Genomic DNA, 19,320 nt, shown 5'->3' with positions numbered 1-19,320 from the left:
TCGAGTTGAATAGAAGTTGCATGTAGCGAGATTCCTCCTATACTTTGGAGTAGCTGTGATTATTGGATTGGATTAACCTACTGATAGCCCTGAAGAAGTCAGAGATGCAGAGGCATCGTCCCTGACGAAACACGTGTTGGCTTTTGGCTTTGGATGATTTAACTTGGATGATTTGAAGAGCTTCACATTTGTCTATCAAGAAGATTTTATCTGACTTGAAGAATAAAATCATCATAAGAGAAGATTGACTGGACTTCTTTATACTCGTGGTGGAGTTGTACTCAGGACATTCTTGTTTCAATCTTGATCACATCAAGGCTGGACTATGTCAATGTGCTATACCTGGGCCTCCCCGAATACCTATTAAGCCACCTACAGATTGTACAGAATGTGGCGGCCAGGGCCATACTTAGGGTCGGTTCTACGACACACATGACTCCCTGCCTAAAGTCCCTGCTCTGGCTCCCAGTGGAAACAAGCATTAGAAATGCAATAGGTCTCGCAGCATTAGAGTTAGTGCATTTAGAATTGTTTATGGTTTTTTTTTGTAAATCTTTAGCATTTTTGTTCCCTGTAGCCAATGCTAAAGAAAAAAGCCATAAACAATTCTAAAAGCTCTAACTCCAATGCTCTGAGACCTATTGCACTGTGTGAGGGTGAGGAGTTGAGGGTGAGTGAGGGTGAGGGTGTGTGAGGGTGAATGAGGGTGAGTGAGGGTGAGTGAGGGGTTGAGGGTGAGTGAGGGGTTGAGGCTGAGTGAGAGTGAGGGTGAGTGAGTGTGAGTGAGGGTGAAGGTGAGTGAGGCTGAGTGAGGCTGAGTGTGAGTTAGGGTGAGGGTTTGCGGGTGGGTGAGGGTGAGGCTTTGAGGGTGAGTGAGGATGAGTGAGGGTGAGTGAGGTGTTGAGGGTGAGTGAGGGTGAGTGAGGGTGAGTAAGAGTGACGGTGAGTGAGGGGCTGAGGGTGAGTGAGAGTGAGGGCGAGTGAGGGCGAGTGAGGGCGAGTGAGGGTGAGTGAGGGTGAGGGTGAGTGAGGGTGAGTGTGAGTTAGGGTGAGGGGTTGAGGGTGGGTGAGGGTGAGGGGTTGAGGGTGAGTGAGGATGAGTGAGGGTGAGTGAGGGGTTGAGGGTGAGTGAGGGTGAGTGAGGGTGAGTGAGGGTGAGTGAGGGTGAGTGAGGGTGAGGGGGTGAGTGCCTAGTACCAATATTCCGCCACAGTTTGCCCGAGGCATCGGCAGACGCTGTAGGTAATAATAATAAAATAGCCTGCTTTCGGGTGTTCAGAAAGGGGGGGGGGGATTTTGCAATCGGGTATAGCAAAGAGATGGCGGGGATGTAAAGGGCTTGACTGGAACTATGCCAATAGTATGCTACACGTTAAACGCGCTGCTGTCAGACGCTGAAGGTAACGAAAATAGGGTGCATTCAGGTGTTTAGGGGGGGTTGTGTAAATAGAGCATAGCAAAGCGGTGGCAGGGAAGGCAAAGATGGATATGTAGAAGAATCCTAGGACTACTGCAAGACAATCACTGGCAAAGCTAAACTGTCTCGGCTGCCAAATGCTCGAGTACAACTCGGAAATCAGTTTTTTTTTTTAAACACATGCAGTGCCTGAGCGTTACAATCACTGGCAAAGCTAAACCGTCTCGGCTGCCAAATGCTCGAGTACAACTCGGAAATCAGTTTTTTTTTTTAAACACATGCAGTGCCTGAGCGTGTCACCACTGAGGGTGCATGGGGAGGGGGGAGGAGGGAGGAGAAATGCGGAAGTGGTTACGTTTCGAAGAGATATCTCCCTACGGAATTCTACTTGGTGGCCGGATACAGCTGGGCTGTGCCCTCAGCTGGTAAAACTCAAAAACCTTGAAATTATCCTAGATGACAATCTTTCACCATCAAATCAAGTCAATAGCATTACTGCCTCTTGTTTTCGCCCTTTAAAAATCCTACGAAAGATTTTACCTTTCAGGGGGGGCGCTAGAGGCCGCACAACAGCATGGCTGCACATACGGGAGGCTCCTGATGGCCAGACCAGATATCCTACAATTATCCTGCTAATAACTAAAGGTGCTGAATACTAAAGACTCGCCATGTTGTACCTTACGGCCCAGAGCGCACTCAGTCAAAGTCTGGGGCTGAATGCACAAGAATTGTGGAAACGGTAACTGAACCGGTTTTCGCCCGAGCGCTGTGCTGGAGACCCCCGGAGGCACGCAGCGGAGAGGAGCGCTGGGAAAGAAAAGGGTCGGAGAATCGGAAGGAATGCCCCAAACACACGACGTGTGGAAGGAAAGACTGGGAAGGACTCTGGGTATGGCTGACTGTCCGGACTGTGTGAGCGGATGTTTCTGAGACAGCGCGGCTCCCTGGAGGGGTGCCCTTCATGGTGAGACATGGCGGCCACTACCAGAAAATAGTGGACCAGCAATACAGTAGGGAGGAATTGACGTAGAGACCATCGGCGTAGGGCAGAGAGTTCCCATGTGCACAAGGTGACACAAGGGGGGGGGGGGGTGCACGTAATACAGCAGCGAGAGACGCCATATATTCAAGACAGCGGTGCTGGCATAGACAGCGAGGTCCAACATGGCAGTCGGACGACTGAGACTGCAAGGCGCCATTTTGAGAAGCGCGGCTGCGGAATAGATCGGGGCAACGGATTGAGGTACTACATCCACCGTGAGTAAGGCAGCACATACTGGGACTGTGAGAGGCCTCGAAACATCTGAGGGTCGGTGCGAGCATTGGGGCCATGGAACGTTGATGAACAAACAGGGGGCGGAGATTCACTATCTTGCATTGGGCACAAGGAGCCCCGAGGCACGTCAGGCATACATGCGGACTGCTGCTCACTTCCACTCGGTACTAGTGAGGAAGAGACTGAGACCGCAGGAGAGTGACATAGCTAGTGACATAGCTAGTACCATAGCCTTACACCCCCCTCCTCACCTCTTCACTGGCTAATGAGCATGATGCCGGGCTAATTGGGACTGGCAGCCATTGCACTTGCAGAGGAGATGTACAACTGCGTGGTAGAGCAACAGCGGAGAGGCCCCCTCCAAAGCGTGGGATACACAAGGAGACTGCAAAGAGGGGAGGGGGGAGGAGAAATGCGACACGGCGGGAAGGGGAGGGGGCGGAGCGGGTAAAATAAACGAGTAAAATAAACCAAAAAAAAAAAAAGCCGGAGGGAAGAGAGGGGAGGGGGGAGGAGAAATGCGACACGGCGGGAGGGGAGGGGGCGGAACGGGGGCGGAGAGGGGAGAGAGAGAGTAGGCAAGGGTAAACAAACACGGACGTGCACGCGCCCGTGACTTTTAAGGTCAATGCGCATGCGCATAAGCTTAATGCGCATGCGCATTGACCTTAAAAGTCACGGGCACTGCAAGGAATCGCCACGATTCCTTGCAGTTAGATAAAGAGTCGATGAGCCCCTATAGTCTCGCTTGCTCGATGCGCATGCGCATCGACAGGCGAGACCTAAAAAGGGTTACATTTAAAGCCCTGGTACTAGCCTTCAAGGCTTTACACAATATTGGAACTTCCTACATCAGGAATAAAATTCAGTCCTACACTGCATCTAGAACTTTGAGGTTTCCGACACAGCACCTGACAATCGTGCCAAGGTTCTTTCGGTCTCGAAAGGGGGGACGCTCTTTTCAGGTAGTAGCCGCGAAGCTTTGGAACAGCTTGCCTCCGTCTTTGAGACAGGTGCATGGCCTTCTTGGTTTTAGGCGCCTTCTTAAAAAACTGGCTCTTCCAACAGTAAGGAGGCGTCTGCTGTTTCTGTTTACACTGCTTTGTCAAGGATTTTGAGACAGCGCCGGAACACTCCTTGGAGTAGCAGCGCCCTCTACAAATACCTCATAACATAACATAACAACGACATCATGTAGCTGTTGAAGAGGGTGGGACTGTTGGATGAGGGTGGGACTGATGGATAAGCCACAGATGGTGTGCTTGTGCTCTGAGGTAAAGGAAGGGAGGTAAATCCCTTGTATGCACCCCATGAGAAAGGATTCCATCCATCTAAGAGTGTCGTCCTTGTTGCCGATCTGGTGCAGACAGTTGATGAGTGTGTGGTGGGAGACCGTGTCGAAGGCGGTGGAGAAGTCAAGAAACAATAGAGCTGCTGATTTCCCTCTGTTGAGTAGGGTACAGATGTTGTCTGTCGCAGTGATCAGAGCAGCCTCAGTGCTGTTGGTGGTTCTGAATGCTGATTGGGAGGAGTTGAGAAGGTTGTATCTCTGCAGTTGTTTGGTGAGTTGTAGGTTGCTGGTCTTCTACAGGACTTTGGTGGGGAATGGGAGCAGCAAGATTAGTTGGTCGTTCTGGAGGTTGTTGGGGTCTGCAGAGGGTTTCTTGAGGAGCTGTCAGACCTCTGAGTGTTTCCAGGTGTTGGGGAAGGTGGCTGTAGAGATGGTGGAGTTGAGGAAGGCGGTGAGCCGGTGGCTGATCTTGTTGCTTCTGAGGTGGAAAAGCAATAGGGGCACAGGTCAGTAAGTGCTCCTTAGTGGATGAAGTTCATTAAGGCCTTGGTGTTAGCTGTACTGAGTTGCTCCAGTGTGGTGAGTGGGTGGTCAGTGGCTGTCTTCAAGGGAGTGGAGATGCTGAGGAGATTGGTAGTGTGGGGCATAACAGTTTTATATATGGTGGCTATCTTGTTGTGAAAGTGGTTCGCAGAGTTCCTGTGAGGGAGGGGTCAAGTTTTCTGTGGCTGAAGGGCAGGTGAACTCTCAGAGGATATCGAAGAGTTCCTTGGCCTGGTTAGAGCAGGCCTCGCTGCAGTGTGCCAGGACTCTTTCGCGGTTTTAAGGAGGTGGTGGCAGACTTGAAGATGGCTTGCTTAATATTGTGTCTGCTGGAGCACCATTTTCTTTCCAGTTATTTCCATCTGCATTTCACAGCGCTGAGTTTTGTGGTGTAAGCTCATTTGGTAGGTGTGTTCGTTCTGGCTGGTTTAGTGAGGATGACTCAGTCGGCGGCACAGGTAATCCAGACACTCAACCCTGGGCACTTCAGGGCTTAAAACTGAAGCACCCAGTTGCAAGGCAATCAGTGACGCTACCCCTGGTTCTGAGGGGAGGGCCTCAGGGACCTTTGCTGAGCTGAGGATGTCATGTCCATGGGAGCTGTGACTTGCTCAGCCCAGCAAAGTTCACCTCAGGCAGCCAGGAGCCAGCACTAAATGTCCATTTCTGGCTCCTGGCTGCTTGCACTGAAAGTGAGCAGTGTCTGTCAGGCTGAACTAAGGTCAGCCTGACAGACACTGTTCGTGAGGGGCAAATGCGATGCATCGCCCGCAACGAAATTCATTTTATTTATTTCTATGTTTACTTACCTCTAATCAGCCGTAATCTGTAGTTTACTATCCCCCGCCCCACGTCAGCGCCCGTCAGCACTCCCACCATGGGCCACTCCTGCTCTATGCTCTCACTTACTGCCACCCGAATAGATTTATCCACCCGCCCCCAGCCAGATACTTCCAAAACCACGTGTGTACTTTTGAATACCATCTTTCTAGCATAAGGAGTTGACACGCCGGCAGTTTGGAGCCTTGACGGAGGTTTCTACCCCATTATCATGCAAACGCGGTACGAATTACTGTTTTCTAAATCCTAGCCCGATCTTAAACATGTCAGAGGAGTCTAACTCCCCCCAGGCCCACAGCGCCTTTTAATCAACACAACCTCGTCCATTGATTCACATGAAGCTTGCCCTATATCCCCTCCCCCTGTCCTGAAGAAGACCCGCTTTGTAAGGGATACTGACCCTACTACCTTTTGGGTTGAAACGTAGACTATTACCCTTTCACCAACTTCTACCACAAGTGTGATTTACAACGCTAATTATAGAAGTATGGCTATGTAAATAAACGCAACATTTGATATACTTTCGCCTGGCTCCCCTGGAAAGACAGCAGTAATTTTGCTTTGCATATCAATACGTATGCTTGACCTTTGTCACATTCCTTAATCTTCACTACTTCCAATTACTTCACTACCCCATCCCCCACCCTACCTTTGAGCACTATAACCTTGAAAAGTATTGTGTAAATGTAATGTACATTAAGATGTTGTTGAACACTATGTGATTAAATAACATTGTGTTCCCAAAATGACAAGAAAAGTTTTCTGCATATTTTCTTAATTTTGTCCTTATGTTCTGGGACCCTTTTCTTTCTATATCACGTCAGCGCCCGGCAGCACTCCAACCACGGGCCGCTCCTGCTCTATGCTCTCACTTACTGCCACCCGGATGGATATAACCACCCACCCCAGCCAGATACTTCCCAAACCACTTGTGTACTTTTGAATACCATCTTTCTAGCATACCCAGGGGATACAAGTGGCAAGGAAAATCTGCAATCTACCCTTGCCAGTTTCCAGTTCTTACTTTCCGGGCCTCATTTATTAAAAGTATTGCATCGCTGCGTGAAAACAGCGATGCAACAGTTTTCACTGCTCCCTCCTTGTGACATGATGAATGCGCCATATTTAATGTACAGCGCTCCATGTCGCAAGGGGTTCCAGATACGTCAGTATTTCTGACGTATCTGTAGGCGCAGTAATAATGCATTGCTGGAGCGTGTCTCAAAAGTGCCGCGACTTCAGCAATGCGTCATTAAACATGGGCAAGTCCTTTGTTATATGTGGCTGTGTCAGTCTTACGTATGTCGTGAGGCTGGCCTAAGATTTTGACGCAATGGCGTCCTAGAAGTGGCACAGTGAAATCCAATAGATTTTTATGGGGGAACGCCCACTCTGCATTAATTCTACCTGACACAGGTATAATGTAGCGCAGGCTTTTACAAAGTGAGCATCTGCTTAAATGCGTCACTTTGTAAATATGGCGCAACATGGTGCATTTTACACCACTGATGCGTCATAAGAAATGACAGCGCAAAAGTGTCCCACATCCTCATAAATAAGGCCGTCCATTTTTTCCATTTCTGTTGTATGTTTAATGTTTCACACCCCATGCAGGGAATAACTCTCCTTTCTGAGATGCCTGGCTTGGTCCCGTCTGGTCTCTTCTTCCTGTAGATTACAATGTTTGTGATAATTACAGTTCTTCAGAGCCTGTTTATTATCCTTTGGCTTTTGTGTTGCACTTTTTATATCTGGTGCCTCCATTTACTACAGGGCAGCATCAATTAACATTATTTTCATATCAAGGACCTGAGCTAGTCTCTTTAAAAGCTTAGACTGATAATCCCAGATGTTGTAATGTTATAGTCACTCAGTTATGCTCGTCAGTGATGAATTGTATGTTGGAACTAGATTGGGTTCAGGGCCAGTTATAGCGCTGGGGGTGCCCTGTGCAGCATATCTTTGCTGGTGCCCTCAGATTCCCCCTTCTCCACTTATTTCCTCACTACCACCCTCTAACAGTGCCCCTCATATCTCCATAGCCCCCTCTCATATGTATTTCATTTGTTTTATACCAGTGTCGCGTGTCAGAGCATTTCCCTTTGCACACATTATACAGAGACAGTAAATCACACATGTATAAATCAGTGTATAGGAAATGTTACATAAAACAATGCGGATTAGAAGGTGTCTGAATCGCATGTCATCCATACTAGTAGGCAGTGTATTTTAAGAGTGTTTGGTCTGGAGAAGCACAAACTCAGCATTTAAAATGTACCACAGTGGTTGAGGTTGTTTTTATTAATTTACATTTATTTCTACTCATACAAACCCTTTTTAGCAACTATAGAATAATGAAATACTGGTGAAAAAACAAAATGTTATAACCTACATAATGTAATTTGCATGCAGCTCATAGATGACAGTTCATAGATCACTGTACTATATTAGGATCGTAATTTATGAAGTGCGCGTAGCAAAAAGAGCTCTGTAACAAAAGCAGTAACCCACTGAGTTATCCTCATAAAATACAATTCTGTGAGCTGCATAGCAGACATTCATTGCAGCAGGCACATTAACTCTCTGCCTAACTTTATAGTGAGTCAAAGCCACCATTAGACAAAGCTCTGTCTTCAGCAGTTTTCTTAATCACCAGAGTTATGTTGTGATTTTTACTGTTGCCGAAAAATTCCTGGACACACAAGGAACTTCACAGCAGGTGCTTTTAAACATTTAAGATATTTCAAACAGAGAACCGCTCCCCTTCCCCGAGCTCGACGCCCAGTGAGGTGGCACAGGTCGCTCTGCCCTAAAGCTTGCCCTGATTGTTTTAGTGTCATAATTTTACAACAACAAAAAAATAATAAGAAAGTAAGAAAGAAGTCCATTCCATTGGGAGGTTGAAAGGCTGAGATTCAGTATTCAAGCCTGTGACCTGCAGTTTTAATGCTGATCAGTATTGTAAGCGCTCATCACACTGAGCTATCTTTTATGTGTCATCCCATGAATAGTGAATGTGTATGCATGCACAACCGCCTCTGCTGGTCTTACCCATTTGTGTTTGGACGACACCGTGCAAATACAGCATAACTCTCTGTATGGTAGATTGTACTTTTAATGAGGTGGGTTCCTTTTCATAAGGAGTGTGTGATGTTCCCCATCAGGGTGGGTTGGATCAAACTTTTTCTCCTTTTGGGTCAGAGAAGGCGAGCGATGGCACCAGCTCCGCACTGTCCTCAACAAAAGGATGCTGAAGCCTGTGGAGGCCATGCGGTACACCGGGGTCATCAACGAGGTGGTGACGGACCTGCTCACCCGGCTCCAGGAGGTGAGGAAGAGAAGCCCATCAGGTGTGATGGTGGACGACATGGTCAACGTGCTCTACAGATTCGCTTTTGAAGGTAAGGGTTGGACATCAGATCGCCATGCTTGGCATTGCTTGGTTTACTATGAGGAACATTTGTGCCAGTCCACCAGAAAACCAAAGGGTAAAGGTGGATGCCACACGCTTGCACATGACATTTATCAACACATTTTTCAACAGTTGAAACTAGATTAGGCAGAAACTCGCAGAAGCGAGAAGGGAATATCATCCTTCCAATGTATGAGTAGGATATGTGCCTATACAGGTGAGTTTGCGAACTACAATTCAACTGATGCGGGAGGCTCAGCCTGTGACCACATTTCCATAATTACCAAAATGTACCTATATCAAAATGTACTTAATGCAGCCCTGGTTATTTATTTTTGGTTTGTATGCAATTGGCTGTGACAAATGCCTGATAAAAAAGTTTGCCCAAGTAGGAGTGTATAACCAAGTTTGGCATATTTTATTTACTATATGCTAAGTAGTCCAACTAAAGCGAATTTAGCCACGTCTGGGTCTTAATCATCTTATTCTTATGCTTTCAGAATTGACTTGAGCTATGAGTTGTTGGTTGGTGCCTGTATTTCCTCCCGCAGTAAAGATTTGGGGGCATATTATCAAGCCCCAGCGATAATTATCACTCAGTGCGCTTAGGTCGCTTTTAATTATCGCCGGTTATCGCTGGAATATATTGCCAAGATAGCGCTGTATTATCAACGCTTAGCGCTTTGGCGATAGATCAATGTTCCATGGAAAACGGCAATAAGCTTGATGATAGGCTCCGTGGCCTTAGCCCCACAATCCACCTCCCATGTTAGGTATGCCTTAGTCAGGAATTTAACAGACGCTAAATTCCTGAGGTAAAGCAGAGTTAGCGCGATTTAAATTATCGCTATGCCTTGCTAATATAGCAATGCAGCCTTCGGGATATTTTCCTATGTTGTTTTCACAGCCACGCCTACTTTGCATCTCATTATCGATGCAATGCGAGACAAATGGGAGCTAAGTTAAGGAAACACGCGCTAGCGTGTACTTGTAAACAATACAATATTATCGCCGCTTTGCACCTGAAAAACGGACGCTAAAGCGTCAATAATTGTATCGCCGGCCCTTGGTAATATGCTCCGTAGTACCATAATTGCATCAGCCCAGCGTGATGGACAACTGTCTGACACAGCAGGCACAACTTCACACTAACTTGCACCTGGTCTGTAGTAAGAGACAAATTAAAAGTATTTCTGAAAAGATTGCAATGCTTGATATCTCTCTTGCAGCTAGATACCCAGGTCTTTGAATGATGAATTGATACACAACGGCTGCTCTTTTAGGTAACATTTTCCTTTCTTTTTCATTTTTCAAGATTCAGGTGAAAACCTCATGGGTTTATACAAGACGATGGTCATTACAGAAAGTAAAAGTAAGGGAAAGACTTAGTAAATGAAGGAAACACCCTAATCGACCTCAAAGTATAACTCTGCATAAAGGATAACATGAGGTTTTACCTCTGCATAAAACTGATGAAAGAACTAAGGGGGTCATTAGGATGGCGGACGGACCTGCGTTCGTCCACCACCCCGAGGTAGAGGGACCGTCCACATGGGCAGCGGCGGTCCCTCCATGCAAACATCCTGAGCATTGCTTCCTGGAGAGAACTCAAATATTACATTTGATGTTTCTCCAGACGCCACAGTTGAGGCTTCATTTTCAATGGTTTTCCTGAGATGGAAAAAAGAAGTACACAGGCAACGAGAGAAAGGCTTGCTAATGGCAAATAAATGTGCATTATTATTCTGCAAATACAATTAGCTGCCATTGCTCTAAAAAGTAGGATTTGCAATTGAAAAGTAGAAAATAATAGTACTACTTTTGGTATGGAAAAATAAAAAACAAACAAATGGAAAATATGAATGAACGTTAGTTTGTAGTGCTCACAATTACCCAGAAAAAGGTGTTCAGGAGTTAAAATTCACGTTGTTGCTTCAGCGGGATGTCCTGATGAAGGAAAACAAATGTCCCCTACTGCTCTCCTCTCTTATGTATTGCCTCCATTCTAGGCATCTCAGCCATCTTGTTTGAGACACGCCTCGGCTGCCTGGAGGAGCGGATCCCACCTGAGACGCAGAACTTCATCGACTCCATCGCCCGCATGATGCGGAACTCTATCTTTACCATGCTGCTGCCCACCTGGACCCGAGACATCCTGCCCTTCTGGAAACGCTATCTGGAGAGCTGGGACACCATCTTTGCATTTGGTAAGTCTCAAGCTGCAAGCTATGTGGATACAAAAGGTAAGGAGATTGGCTTGGGTCCATGTAGAAAGTGCAAGAAAGCAAAGAAAATATCCACTAAACAAGCTGCTAAGATGGTGGTGTGAGTTAAACGCTTCCTATAGCCATCTATAGTGATCGATGGTGATCCCCCGACCGTGACTTTCAGCAGCGTCAGGGCAGTCAACTTAGACCTAGTATTGCGCGCTATCGAAAAGTGCATTGTTATTAAATAGTTGAAGTGCCTGTTCCAGAAACCTCTGGGTTGGTTTCAGAGCCTGGTGTGGTCAGTTCAGCATTTTAGTCTTTTGAGGAAGATAAAGTTGTCACCAATGAAATGGATAACAGCTATTTATTTAAGGGCCTCAAGATGAAACAGGTGATAACATACATTATATACTATATAATTTGTACTTCATTTAATTTGACAAGGCAAAGCAGTTCTTCCAATATATTATAAATGGATGAAGTTATAAACTAGCTTTATAGTATAATGCGCTGCTCGCTGCCACAGATATGGGATGCTCTTGAAGTATTAGTAAAGCAGTGCATTTATTATTTAACCAAAGGCAAAATTATCTAAGATCCCTATTACTTGTGAGTTCTGTATTGTATGCAATGTTTACATTGCTTTTAAAGGTCAGAGTTTCTGCTATTCATGTGGCGTATTGGTGCTGAGGGTTTGTCTCTGTCAGCAGGGCGCCATGTGCTAGTATGAGGCTTCCCCTTGGCTAGAGCCCCCAGGGGAGTTGGGTATTGCAACCTTCCTCAACTCCCGTATAAGACAGCTCAGTGCATCATGTGCCAGGTAGTTCTGAATTTCCATAAGGTTAGGCCCGTAAGATCTTTGGGACTTGAGGGTTTCGAAGACAACATGAACAGTTATAACCAACCCTGAGGTGTTTAATTTCTTACTAGGTATACAAATGGCAATTTTAACAGATAGCGCCATTACTTTTCTAAGAGCTTCCCGACTGGTTTGACCCAATCACAGGGTAGCACGCATAACCGTGGGTGAAGAGTAAAAGACCTAAGATGAAGCTTGCCAACTTTGTGGTGAGGGTTTTAGGTTGATAAGAAAATCATACTACGTTAAGACTCCACTTGTTGTAGGCTCTGTAGATAATTGCAAAAACTCAGATGCAGATAGATAGACAGACATGACAGGCCTTACCATACCAATGCCAAAGTATCAATTTCACAACAGTTGGTACCTCCAGAATCCTAAGACAACCCTCCCTATGAGCTGTCGCACACGTACCCGGTGAACCACCTAAGACGATAAGGCGTGGAATGGCCACAGACTGGACAATCATTTGACACAACCTAGGAGTTGTGCCCAGGTAAAATATCCCCACCTGATGACACCCCGAATATCATACTGTCATTGTGAGGGCAGCAGCCGCCACAAAGGTCCCCTACATTAGAAGAGGAAGAGAACGGCTTCTTTATAGGGACTTTGCCAGAAGCTGAAAAGGGCACCCAAGTTATACTAGTGTTGAAGACTTTATTGAAGTGTTCCATTGATAACTGCTAGTGAAGGCTAGCATAGTGCTGCCTGACCCTCTGCTGGGAAAAGGCTGCTGGTGCAGAGAACAGGCCGCTCCACCGCCTGATAACGAAAGTAAGAAGATCGGTGAGGCTGAGGAACGATTAGCAGTTTAAACTAAGCGATGAATGAGGATTTTATTGGGAAAGGTGTTGAAGGCCGTAGTCAGATCTAATAATATGAGGGCGGCCGTGCAGTTATTGTCTAAAATGTGCTTCAGGCTTTATGGTAACCATAAGGAGTAATTGTTCCGTACTATGAGCTGTTCTTGAGTAACATTTTGTGGCAGCCATGAGATTATTAGCATTCCAAAATCTGTTAAATTGAGAGAAGATATGTGATTCCAACATCTTAGCCAAGGCTGGCAATGAGGTTCTGGGCCTGAAATTAGCAGTAATTGACAGATCTGCATTAGGTTTTTTTTTTAAATTGGGAGTTACCATGGCCGGTTTCCAAGCAGCTGGACCCGATGCAGACTCAACTGACGAATCTAATAAGGTCTAAAGAAAGGAAACTATAGGAGGAGCACCAACTTTTAAAATGTGAGGCGGGCATGCATCATTGGGTGACCCCAAGGAACATTCATTGAGTGATTTCAGCATTTCCTGGTCTGAAATACGATAAAGTTATCTCAGGTGCGGGTCTTCACTGACAGTGCTACGGTGGAAAGGTACCATCATAGGATCATCAAGAGAGGTTGGTACAGTCATAATCGTGTCTTTAAGATAGTGTCAGAGAATCACAGGTAGTCTGGGAATGATTAACCTTTTGTGTGGCTGCGGACAGAGTCTACAATCCAAAATACTGCCTTGCCAGAGCGCTTAGCTGATGCAATCTTAGTTGCGCAATAGGCTGATTTGGCCGGTCTAATCTCTGAGTGGTATATATGTATTCTGCACGTGTAGTTTCCTCCACCCGTGCTCTCGTTCTCTTTCCCCATTCTTCTTCTCCCCATCCATCCATGTCCTCTGTGTTGATTTCATTCCACTGTGTTGCTTTCCGTCACCTAGACCCTCTTTGTAGCTCCCCTCATACCGCCCTAAATGTTGCTATCTCCCATCCAGGCTCTTCGTCTCACCCCGGCCCTCCAGCTCACTTCCCTCCTATCCCTGGTCCTCTGTGCTGCTTTCTCTGTTTTGCGCTACTTTGAATCTGATTGTGTCATTTTGTAGACGTATGCATGCGTGGTGCCCTCCTCTACAAAATAATTGCTGTGATTACGTTGCCATAGCACCTTTCTTTTACTTTGTCTTTTTAGCCATGCTGCACAGCATCAGGGATTCGATACAGCAAGGCTATAAAACACTGCAACGCAGTAGGACCGAAAGGCGAGACCTACTGGCTAAGTCAATGCTTCTTTTATCTAGCAATCTTGCATTCATGACACTAAGGGCCTCATTTATGGGTTTTTGCCATAGGGCAGCACAGCAGGCCTTGCTGCTATGCTGCCCGATGGCAAAAGAAAAGGGCAGGGATGTGCCGTATCTGTTAGATACAAGGCATTCCCCTCTTTTTCCCCTGCACCGGTGCAAAATGGGCCGCTGTGCGCCCACGCAGGCCCCTTTGCACCAAGACCTGACACCAGAATGGAAATACCCATGTCAATTTAAGGAATGCCGCTTATGTGGAGGAGGGGACAAGTCTTTTCTACACTTACTATACATCTGCCCCTCCCCGGCAGAGACCCGAAGAACGGTCCTCTGGGAAGCCTTTAGGAAGGAACAAATAAGGCCATGTAGAGCAGCCGTCATCCAATGCCTTGGAGGACTATCGATCCAACTGTCCTGTAGAGCCACAAAATTCCTGAAAACCGCAGCAACTGAACTGGAAAAAAAAGAAAAACTAACCAAACAAGTTTTAGCATTACCTGTCTAGAAACTCACTTATGGTATCGTCTGTATGTTTTATACTTATCTGTTTTTATTTCAAAATGTACATTTCATGTATGGTGGTTTTCCACCCTTTTATGATTTTTTAATAAAATCTAATAAAAGTATTTATTCACTCATTCAAGGGTGCCTGTGTTGCGGGGATTATTTTTGAGCAGGAAGTGAAACCTTCCTGCACAAAAACAATCACATAGGCTCTTTCCTCTTTCTTTGCATGCTGCAGAATGCAGCATGCATAGAAAGAGGAAAAAACAAACAAGAAGAAATGAAGGTAAAGGGGATTAAAGTCTTTGGCACTACCTCTTATTTACTATTTCTCGTAAATCTAGGGCAGTGTCAAAAAAGCATGAATATACCTAGACACGCCACCAGCAACACCCATGGATCGTCCCTTTCACGCAGTTTTCTGTATGAAAGGGGCACATATTTATAAGGCCATGAAAAGCCACGTAATTGGGCTTTACATGGCCTTATAAATATGCCAGTGGCATTCGGGTGGCGCAATAGTGCCGGTAGGGCCACATAAATAAGGCCCTAAGTTTCGAATCAGCCAGGGGCTGAATCTGAGTATACTGAGTTCCAGGGTGAAGATGAGTATGTGATGTGTACGTAGTTGTTCCATAAGAGTGAGCTTGGATGACAAGAGGAAGTTAAGAGCTTCTTGGAATGGGAGCTGAGGATCTAATAAAGAACGCAGCAGGCTTGTAAGAGGCACTCTGTATGGTTGTTCCCTGATCAGAGGATGAGCCCGGATACATGTTAGTATGCCTTCACAGAGATCATAGGGCCCAGGGCCATGTCTTAAACAAAGGGGTTCTTTTGAGGCACACCATCTTCCATGTACCCTTCCGTGCTTGCTGGTCATAGTGTGACCCACAGTTCATAGTTTTCAATAGGCATGGGGTACTCCCTATAGATATATCCTGTGGACATTGGCACAGGACATGGCCTCTGTCATGAGTTGTGCCAGCTACTCCTGCTTAAAATAATTTCTGGCAAAAGCATTTGAACTTCTTGCAATGAACCTAGAGGCTGGGCTGGCGAACCGCCCCCCCTCACCACTAGGGGGCGTTGTTAGCCCCCTTCGGAAACAGACATTTATCTCCTTGGAGGTGTACTCCTACCACCCTCGGTCTATTTTTAATGCCGATTGCACAATCCTAGGTAAGGTATTGGCTAATTGTTTGCTCAGGTTGTTGAAGATTTGGTAGATCCTGCTCAATTTGGATTTGTGCTTTCTAGGAGCCCTGTGCAGACACATTTGAGGGTCTTTCAGGTTAGTGACACTATAGGGACTAATAATGGCATCTCAGTGGGTCAATGGTAGGTGGAAAAGAGGTGAGGGTGCTAGGTCCCTACACCACTGAGTTCGGGGAGACTCTGAACACCAGAGAAACTGGTTCTGATATAGGGCTCGTCTATGCTGCCCAAAAAACAGCAAAATAATAGTTTCCTCCTACTTCACCATCACAGTCGCCAAAGACTCACCGGTGCCGACAACAGGGGAACTCAGCATGGCGAACTGAGCATCATCCTCTGCACCCAAGAACTTAATATGAAAACATCTGGATTGCTGATGTGCAGCGTACTATAAACCTCTGTGAATCGTGAAAAAAATAATTTAAATTACTACCTGTGTGCTTCATGTCCTGGATGGCAAAGCTTCTGGAATGGCCTGTGCTAGGCTTTTACCTTAAAAATGGGGCAAACTCATGGCCACAGAGAGAAAACAGTCTGTCCCCTAAACTGATGCTGTTTGTTCCCATTTAGTACTCTCTCTTTCTTTGTCTACTTCCTTTGCTCCTATCCCCTCTCCCCTTGCCTGCTACACCGCCTAGCCCCCTGCCCTTTTGTGCCCTTTGACTAAGCACTCCTTCTCCCCTTGTTGGGAAAGATCCAATATTTATACTCTGGAGTCCCAGCTGAGAGAGTCCACTGCGTCAAGGGAGCCACTCACAGCTGAGGTATGGTATGGCACCCCTTGCCAAAGCACTACCTCTCCCCTTTTTGGGGAAGGATCCAGTATGTAGGCCTTGGAGTTTCAGAGACCCCTCTGAGAGAATCCACTGCGTATAGGGAGCCTCTCGCTACAGAGATGGGGAAATTATACCACTTCCCCTGGGATCATAGTTTATCAGACTTTGGACGCAGCTTTGACTCGTCTACTGGTTTGTGTCCCGTCACCCTCCCCCTCCTCTTTCCATGCTGTGTCTTTCACCCTCCCCTCCTCTTTCCCTCCTCCATTCTCTACTTCCCCTTCTCCTACCCCTCCTCCCCTGAATCTCTCCCCTTGCCTGCTTTTTCCCTTTCGTATATGTCCGTCTTGTTTGTCTCGACCTTACATGTAACTATGTTTGCCAGGCTCTAATAACTGTGTAACCTGCAACTATGGTCTGATACTCATGTAAAGCGCTCTGATAACTCCGGGTCTAGCTAGCACTATATAAAACCTCTAACATAAATGGATATGGAGAAAGCCTTTGACTCATTAGACTAGAATATCTTTTTGCAGTCTTGCACACTATGAGGTGTGGAACTTCAATGATCACAGGGATGAGTCGGCTGTTTATGTGCTGAGCCAGCTGCCACGGTTAAGACCGGCAAGGTCATCTCCGTGCGGATATGGGTAATGAGAGGCGTGTGCCAGGGCTGCTCCCTTTCTCCTGTGTTGTTCTCTCTGGTGATGGAATCATTCAAAGCACCGTTCAGACTGATGCCCCACTGCAAGGGGTGATAGTGGGTGGAGCAAATCATTCTATCTCCCTCTACACAAATATGTTTTACTTTATCTTTAGGTTGCGGAGTCCCACCAACCCTATAACCTTTGAGCCCTCAGAAATGTAGGTGCAGTATTGGGGTTTTATATTAATTATGCTGAGTCCTGCTTGTTTCGGTTGAGGGCTCCATGAAGCAGAGCTATTGATAGTCCACCTCAACTACCTCTGAAAAGGGATACCACAGTCTTTAAATATTTGGGAGTCAGAAAGTATCCCTGGTGCCCAGATTTAATAGACGGCAATTTTATTAGGTCTCTCTCTAATCTCGAATAGTACAGCATCTATGACTTTCTGGTGAAAGCTGCCGTTATCAATTATGAGAATGATTGACACAGCTAAATTGGTTATTGTACTGCTTTTCCTTTATCTGTTTGCCACAATACTGGTGTGCCTTCAGCCAGCTTTTTTATGGAACTTGACATACTCCTCAGCGTTCTACTATGGAATTTCTGGAGACGGGGACTCACCCTGGGAAGACTTCAATGTTGCATTCAGGAGGGTGAGGTCCCAAACTTTTGAAACTACTATCTAGCTGCCCGATTGCCATCTGTGGCTCACTGGTTAGTGGACTGTGCTCTATTGGAGACAGCACAGGTCTGAGAGACCCATAGAGCCAAGCTGCTCCTTGCTATGATGACCCTGCCTCGTCTCACACCTTGACGGGTAACATCCTCTAACGGTTGCCTGATCGATGTTGGCACAGAGTTTTGTGTAAGACTAACATGAAGGTGGCTTTTATCCCAGTCTACCTCTGTGGAGTATTCCCAAACTCAGCAAAGTAGTCTTGGTCATTAATAGGTGCACCTGATTGCAGGCAGGTATTTTGGACTAGGCAACCTGTATGATGATGGTGATTAATTCTCCTTCAAAACTTTTTGGATGGAATTTCCCATTCCAGTGTAGTAAATACTCCAATTCATTATGGCGGTCAGAATTGTCATGGTCACTTGGCTGCAGCTCCCTCCGCCATAACCAGTGTTCGTGGAAGGCCATCACTACATTGTGTGCAACTTTGACACCAATGACCAAATCAGATTTTTTGACTATGTAAAATCTAGTTGGGAGAGTGGCCTTAATACGGAAATGCCAGAGTAGTAGTTGGGCAGGGTTTTGGCCTATCCTAAAACAGTGTCAAAAAAATGCCCTCTTTAAAGTAATACAACATAGCATTATTCAATGCATGTTTCTGACTCCCGCTCAGTTGAATAGAATATTCTGCATTGTTCTGGACAGGTGCACAAGATATAGCAAAATATTATCATTTTTGGATCACATTAGAACCACTATTAAGAGTGTCATGATATCTAGGTAGTATGTGCTTCAGGGTCCGTTACTGCTCGAAAAGCCAGGTCTTGAGTTGTTTCCTGAAGGAGAGGTGGTCCTGGGTCAGCCGTAGGTGGATGGGGAGGGAGTTCCATATCTTGGCCGCCAGGTAGGAGAAGGATCTTCCTCCAGCGGTGGCACTGCGGATGCGTGGTACGGCGGCGAGGGCGAGGCTGGCCGATCGTAGCTGGCGGTTGGGTGTGTAGAAAGTGAGGTGGTTGTTGAGGTACTTCGGGCCCATTTCGTGGAGAGCCTTGTGTGCGTGGGTGTTGAGTCTGAACATGATCCTCTTCAACAGTTCTCATAGCTGGTGTCTGTCCTACGAGTTTAGGTACACACCCCTGCAGTACTTTATATGCATTTGATTGCTCTGATTGTCTTCAATCTCCTTTTCCCTTCCATCTCAATCAATCAATTTTAAAGCATGGCAAATCACCCACGAGGGTCTTGAGACACTGGACAAGTATTATCTGCTGCGTGGTGCTGTGATAATTCAAACACCCAGGTCTTGAGTTGCTTCCTGAAGAGCTGGAGCGAAGGTGCGGTCATCAGGTGCAGGGAGAGGTTGTTCCATGCCTTGGCTGCCATGTGCGAGAATGAGTGTCCTGTTGGTTCGGCGAATATGTGGGGTAAGGAGAGTGAGAAGGTGGTGGATTGGTGATGTCTGTTTGGTTGGTGGAAAGTCAAATATTTGTTGATGTATGAAGGACCTTGGTTGTTCAGGGCCTTGTACGTGTGGGTAGGCATCTTAACCCCTTCGATGCTGATGACGAGCTCAGCT

General features: G+C 46.4%; 1 protein-coding gene across 1 annotated transcript in view; it reads left to right on the top strand.

Annotated features, from left to right (window-relative positions):
• Positions 1-19,320, top strand: part of LOC147729549 (sterol 26-hydroxylase, mitochondrial-like) — a 206,468-nt gene that overhangs the window by 120,609 nt on the left and 66,539 nt on the right. The window contains exons 3-4 of the mRNA XM_086954442.1: positions 8,569-8,768; positions 10,789-10,986. Of these exons, the coding sequence (XP_086810568.1) occupies positions 8,569-8,768; positions 10,789-10,986 (398 nt within the window). The remainder of the gene's footprint in view (positions 1-8,568; positions 8,769-10,788; positions 10,987-19,320) is intronic.

Source organism: Lissotriton vulgaris, chromosome 2_1 (genome assembly GCF_964263255.1).
Source record: "Lissotriton vulgaris chromosome 2_1, aLisVul1.2, whole genome shotgun sequence".
Classification (NCBI taxonomy): domain Eukaryota; kingdom Metazoa; phylum Chordata; class Amphibia; order Caudata; family Salamandridae; genus Lissotriton; species Lissotriton vulgaris.
This window is presented reverse-complemented; position numbering and strand designations above follow the sequence as displayed.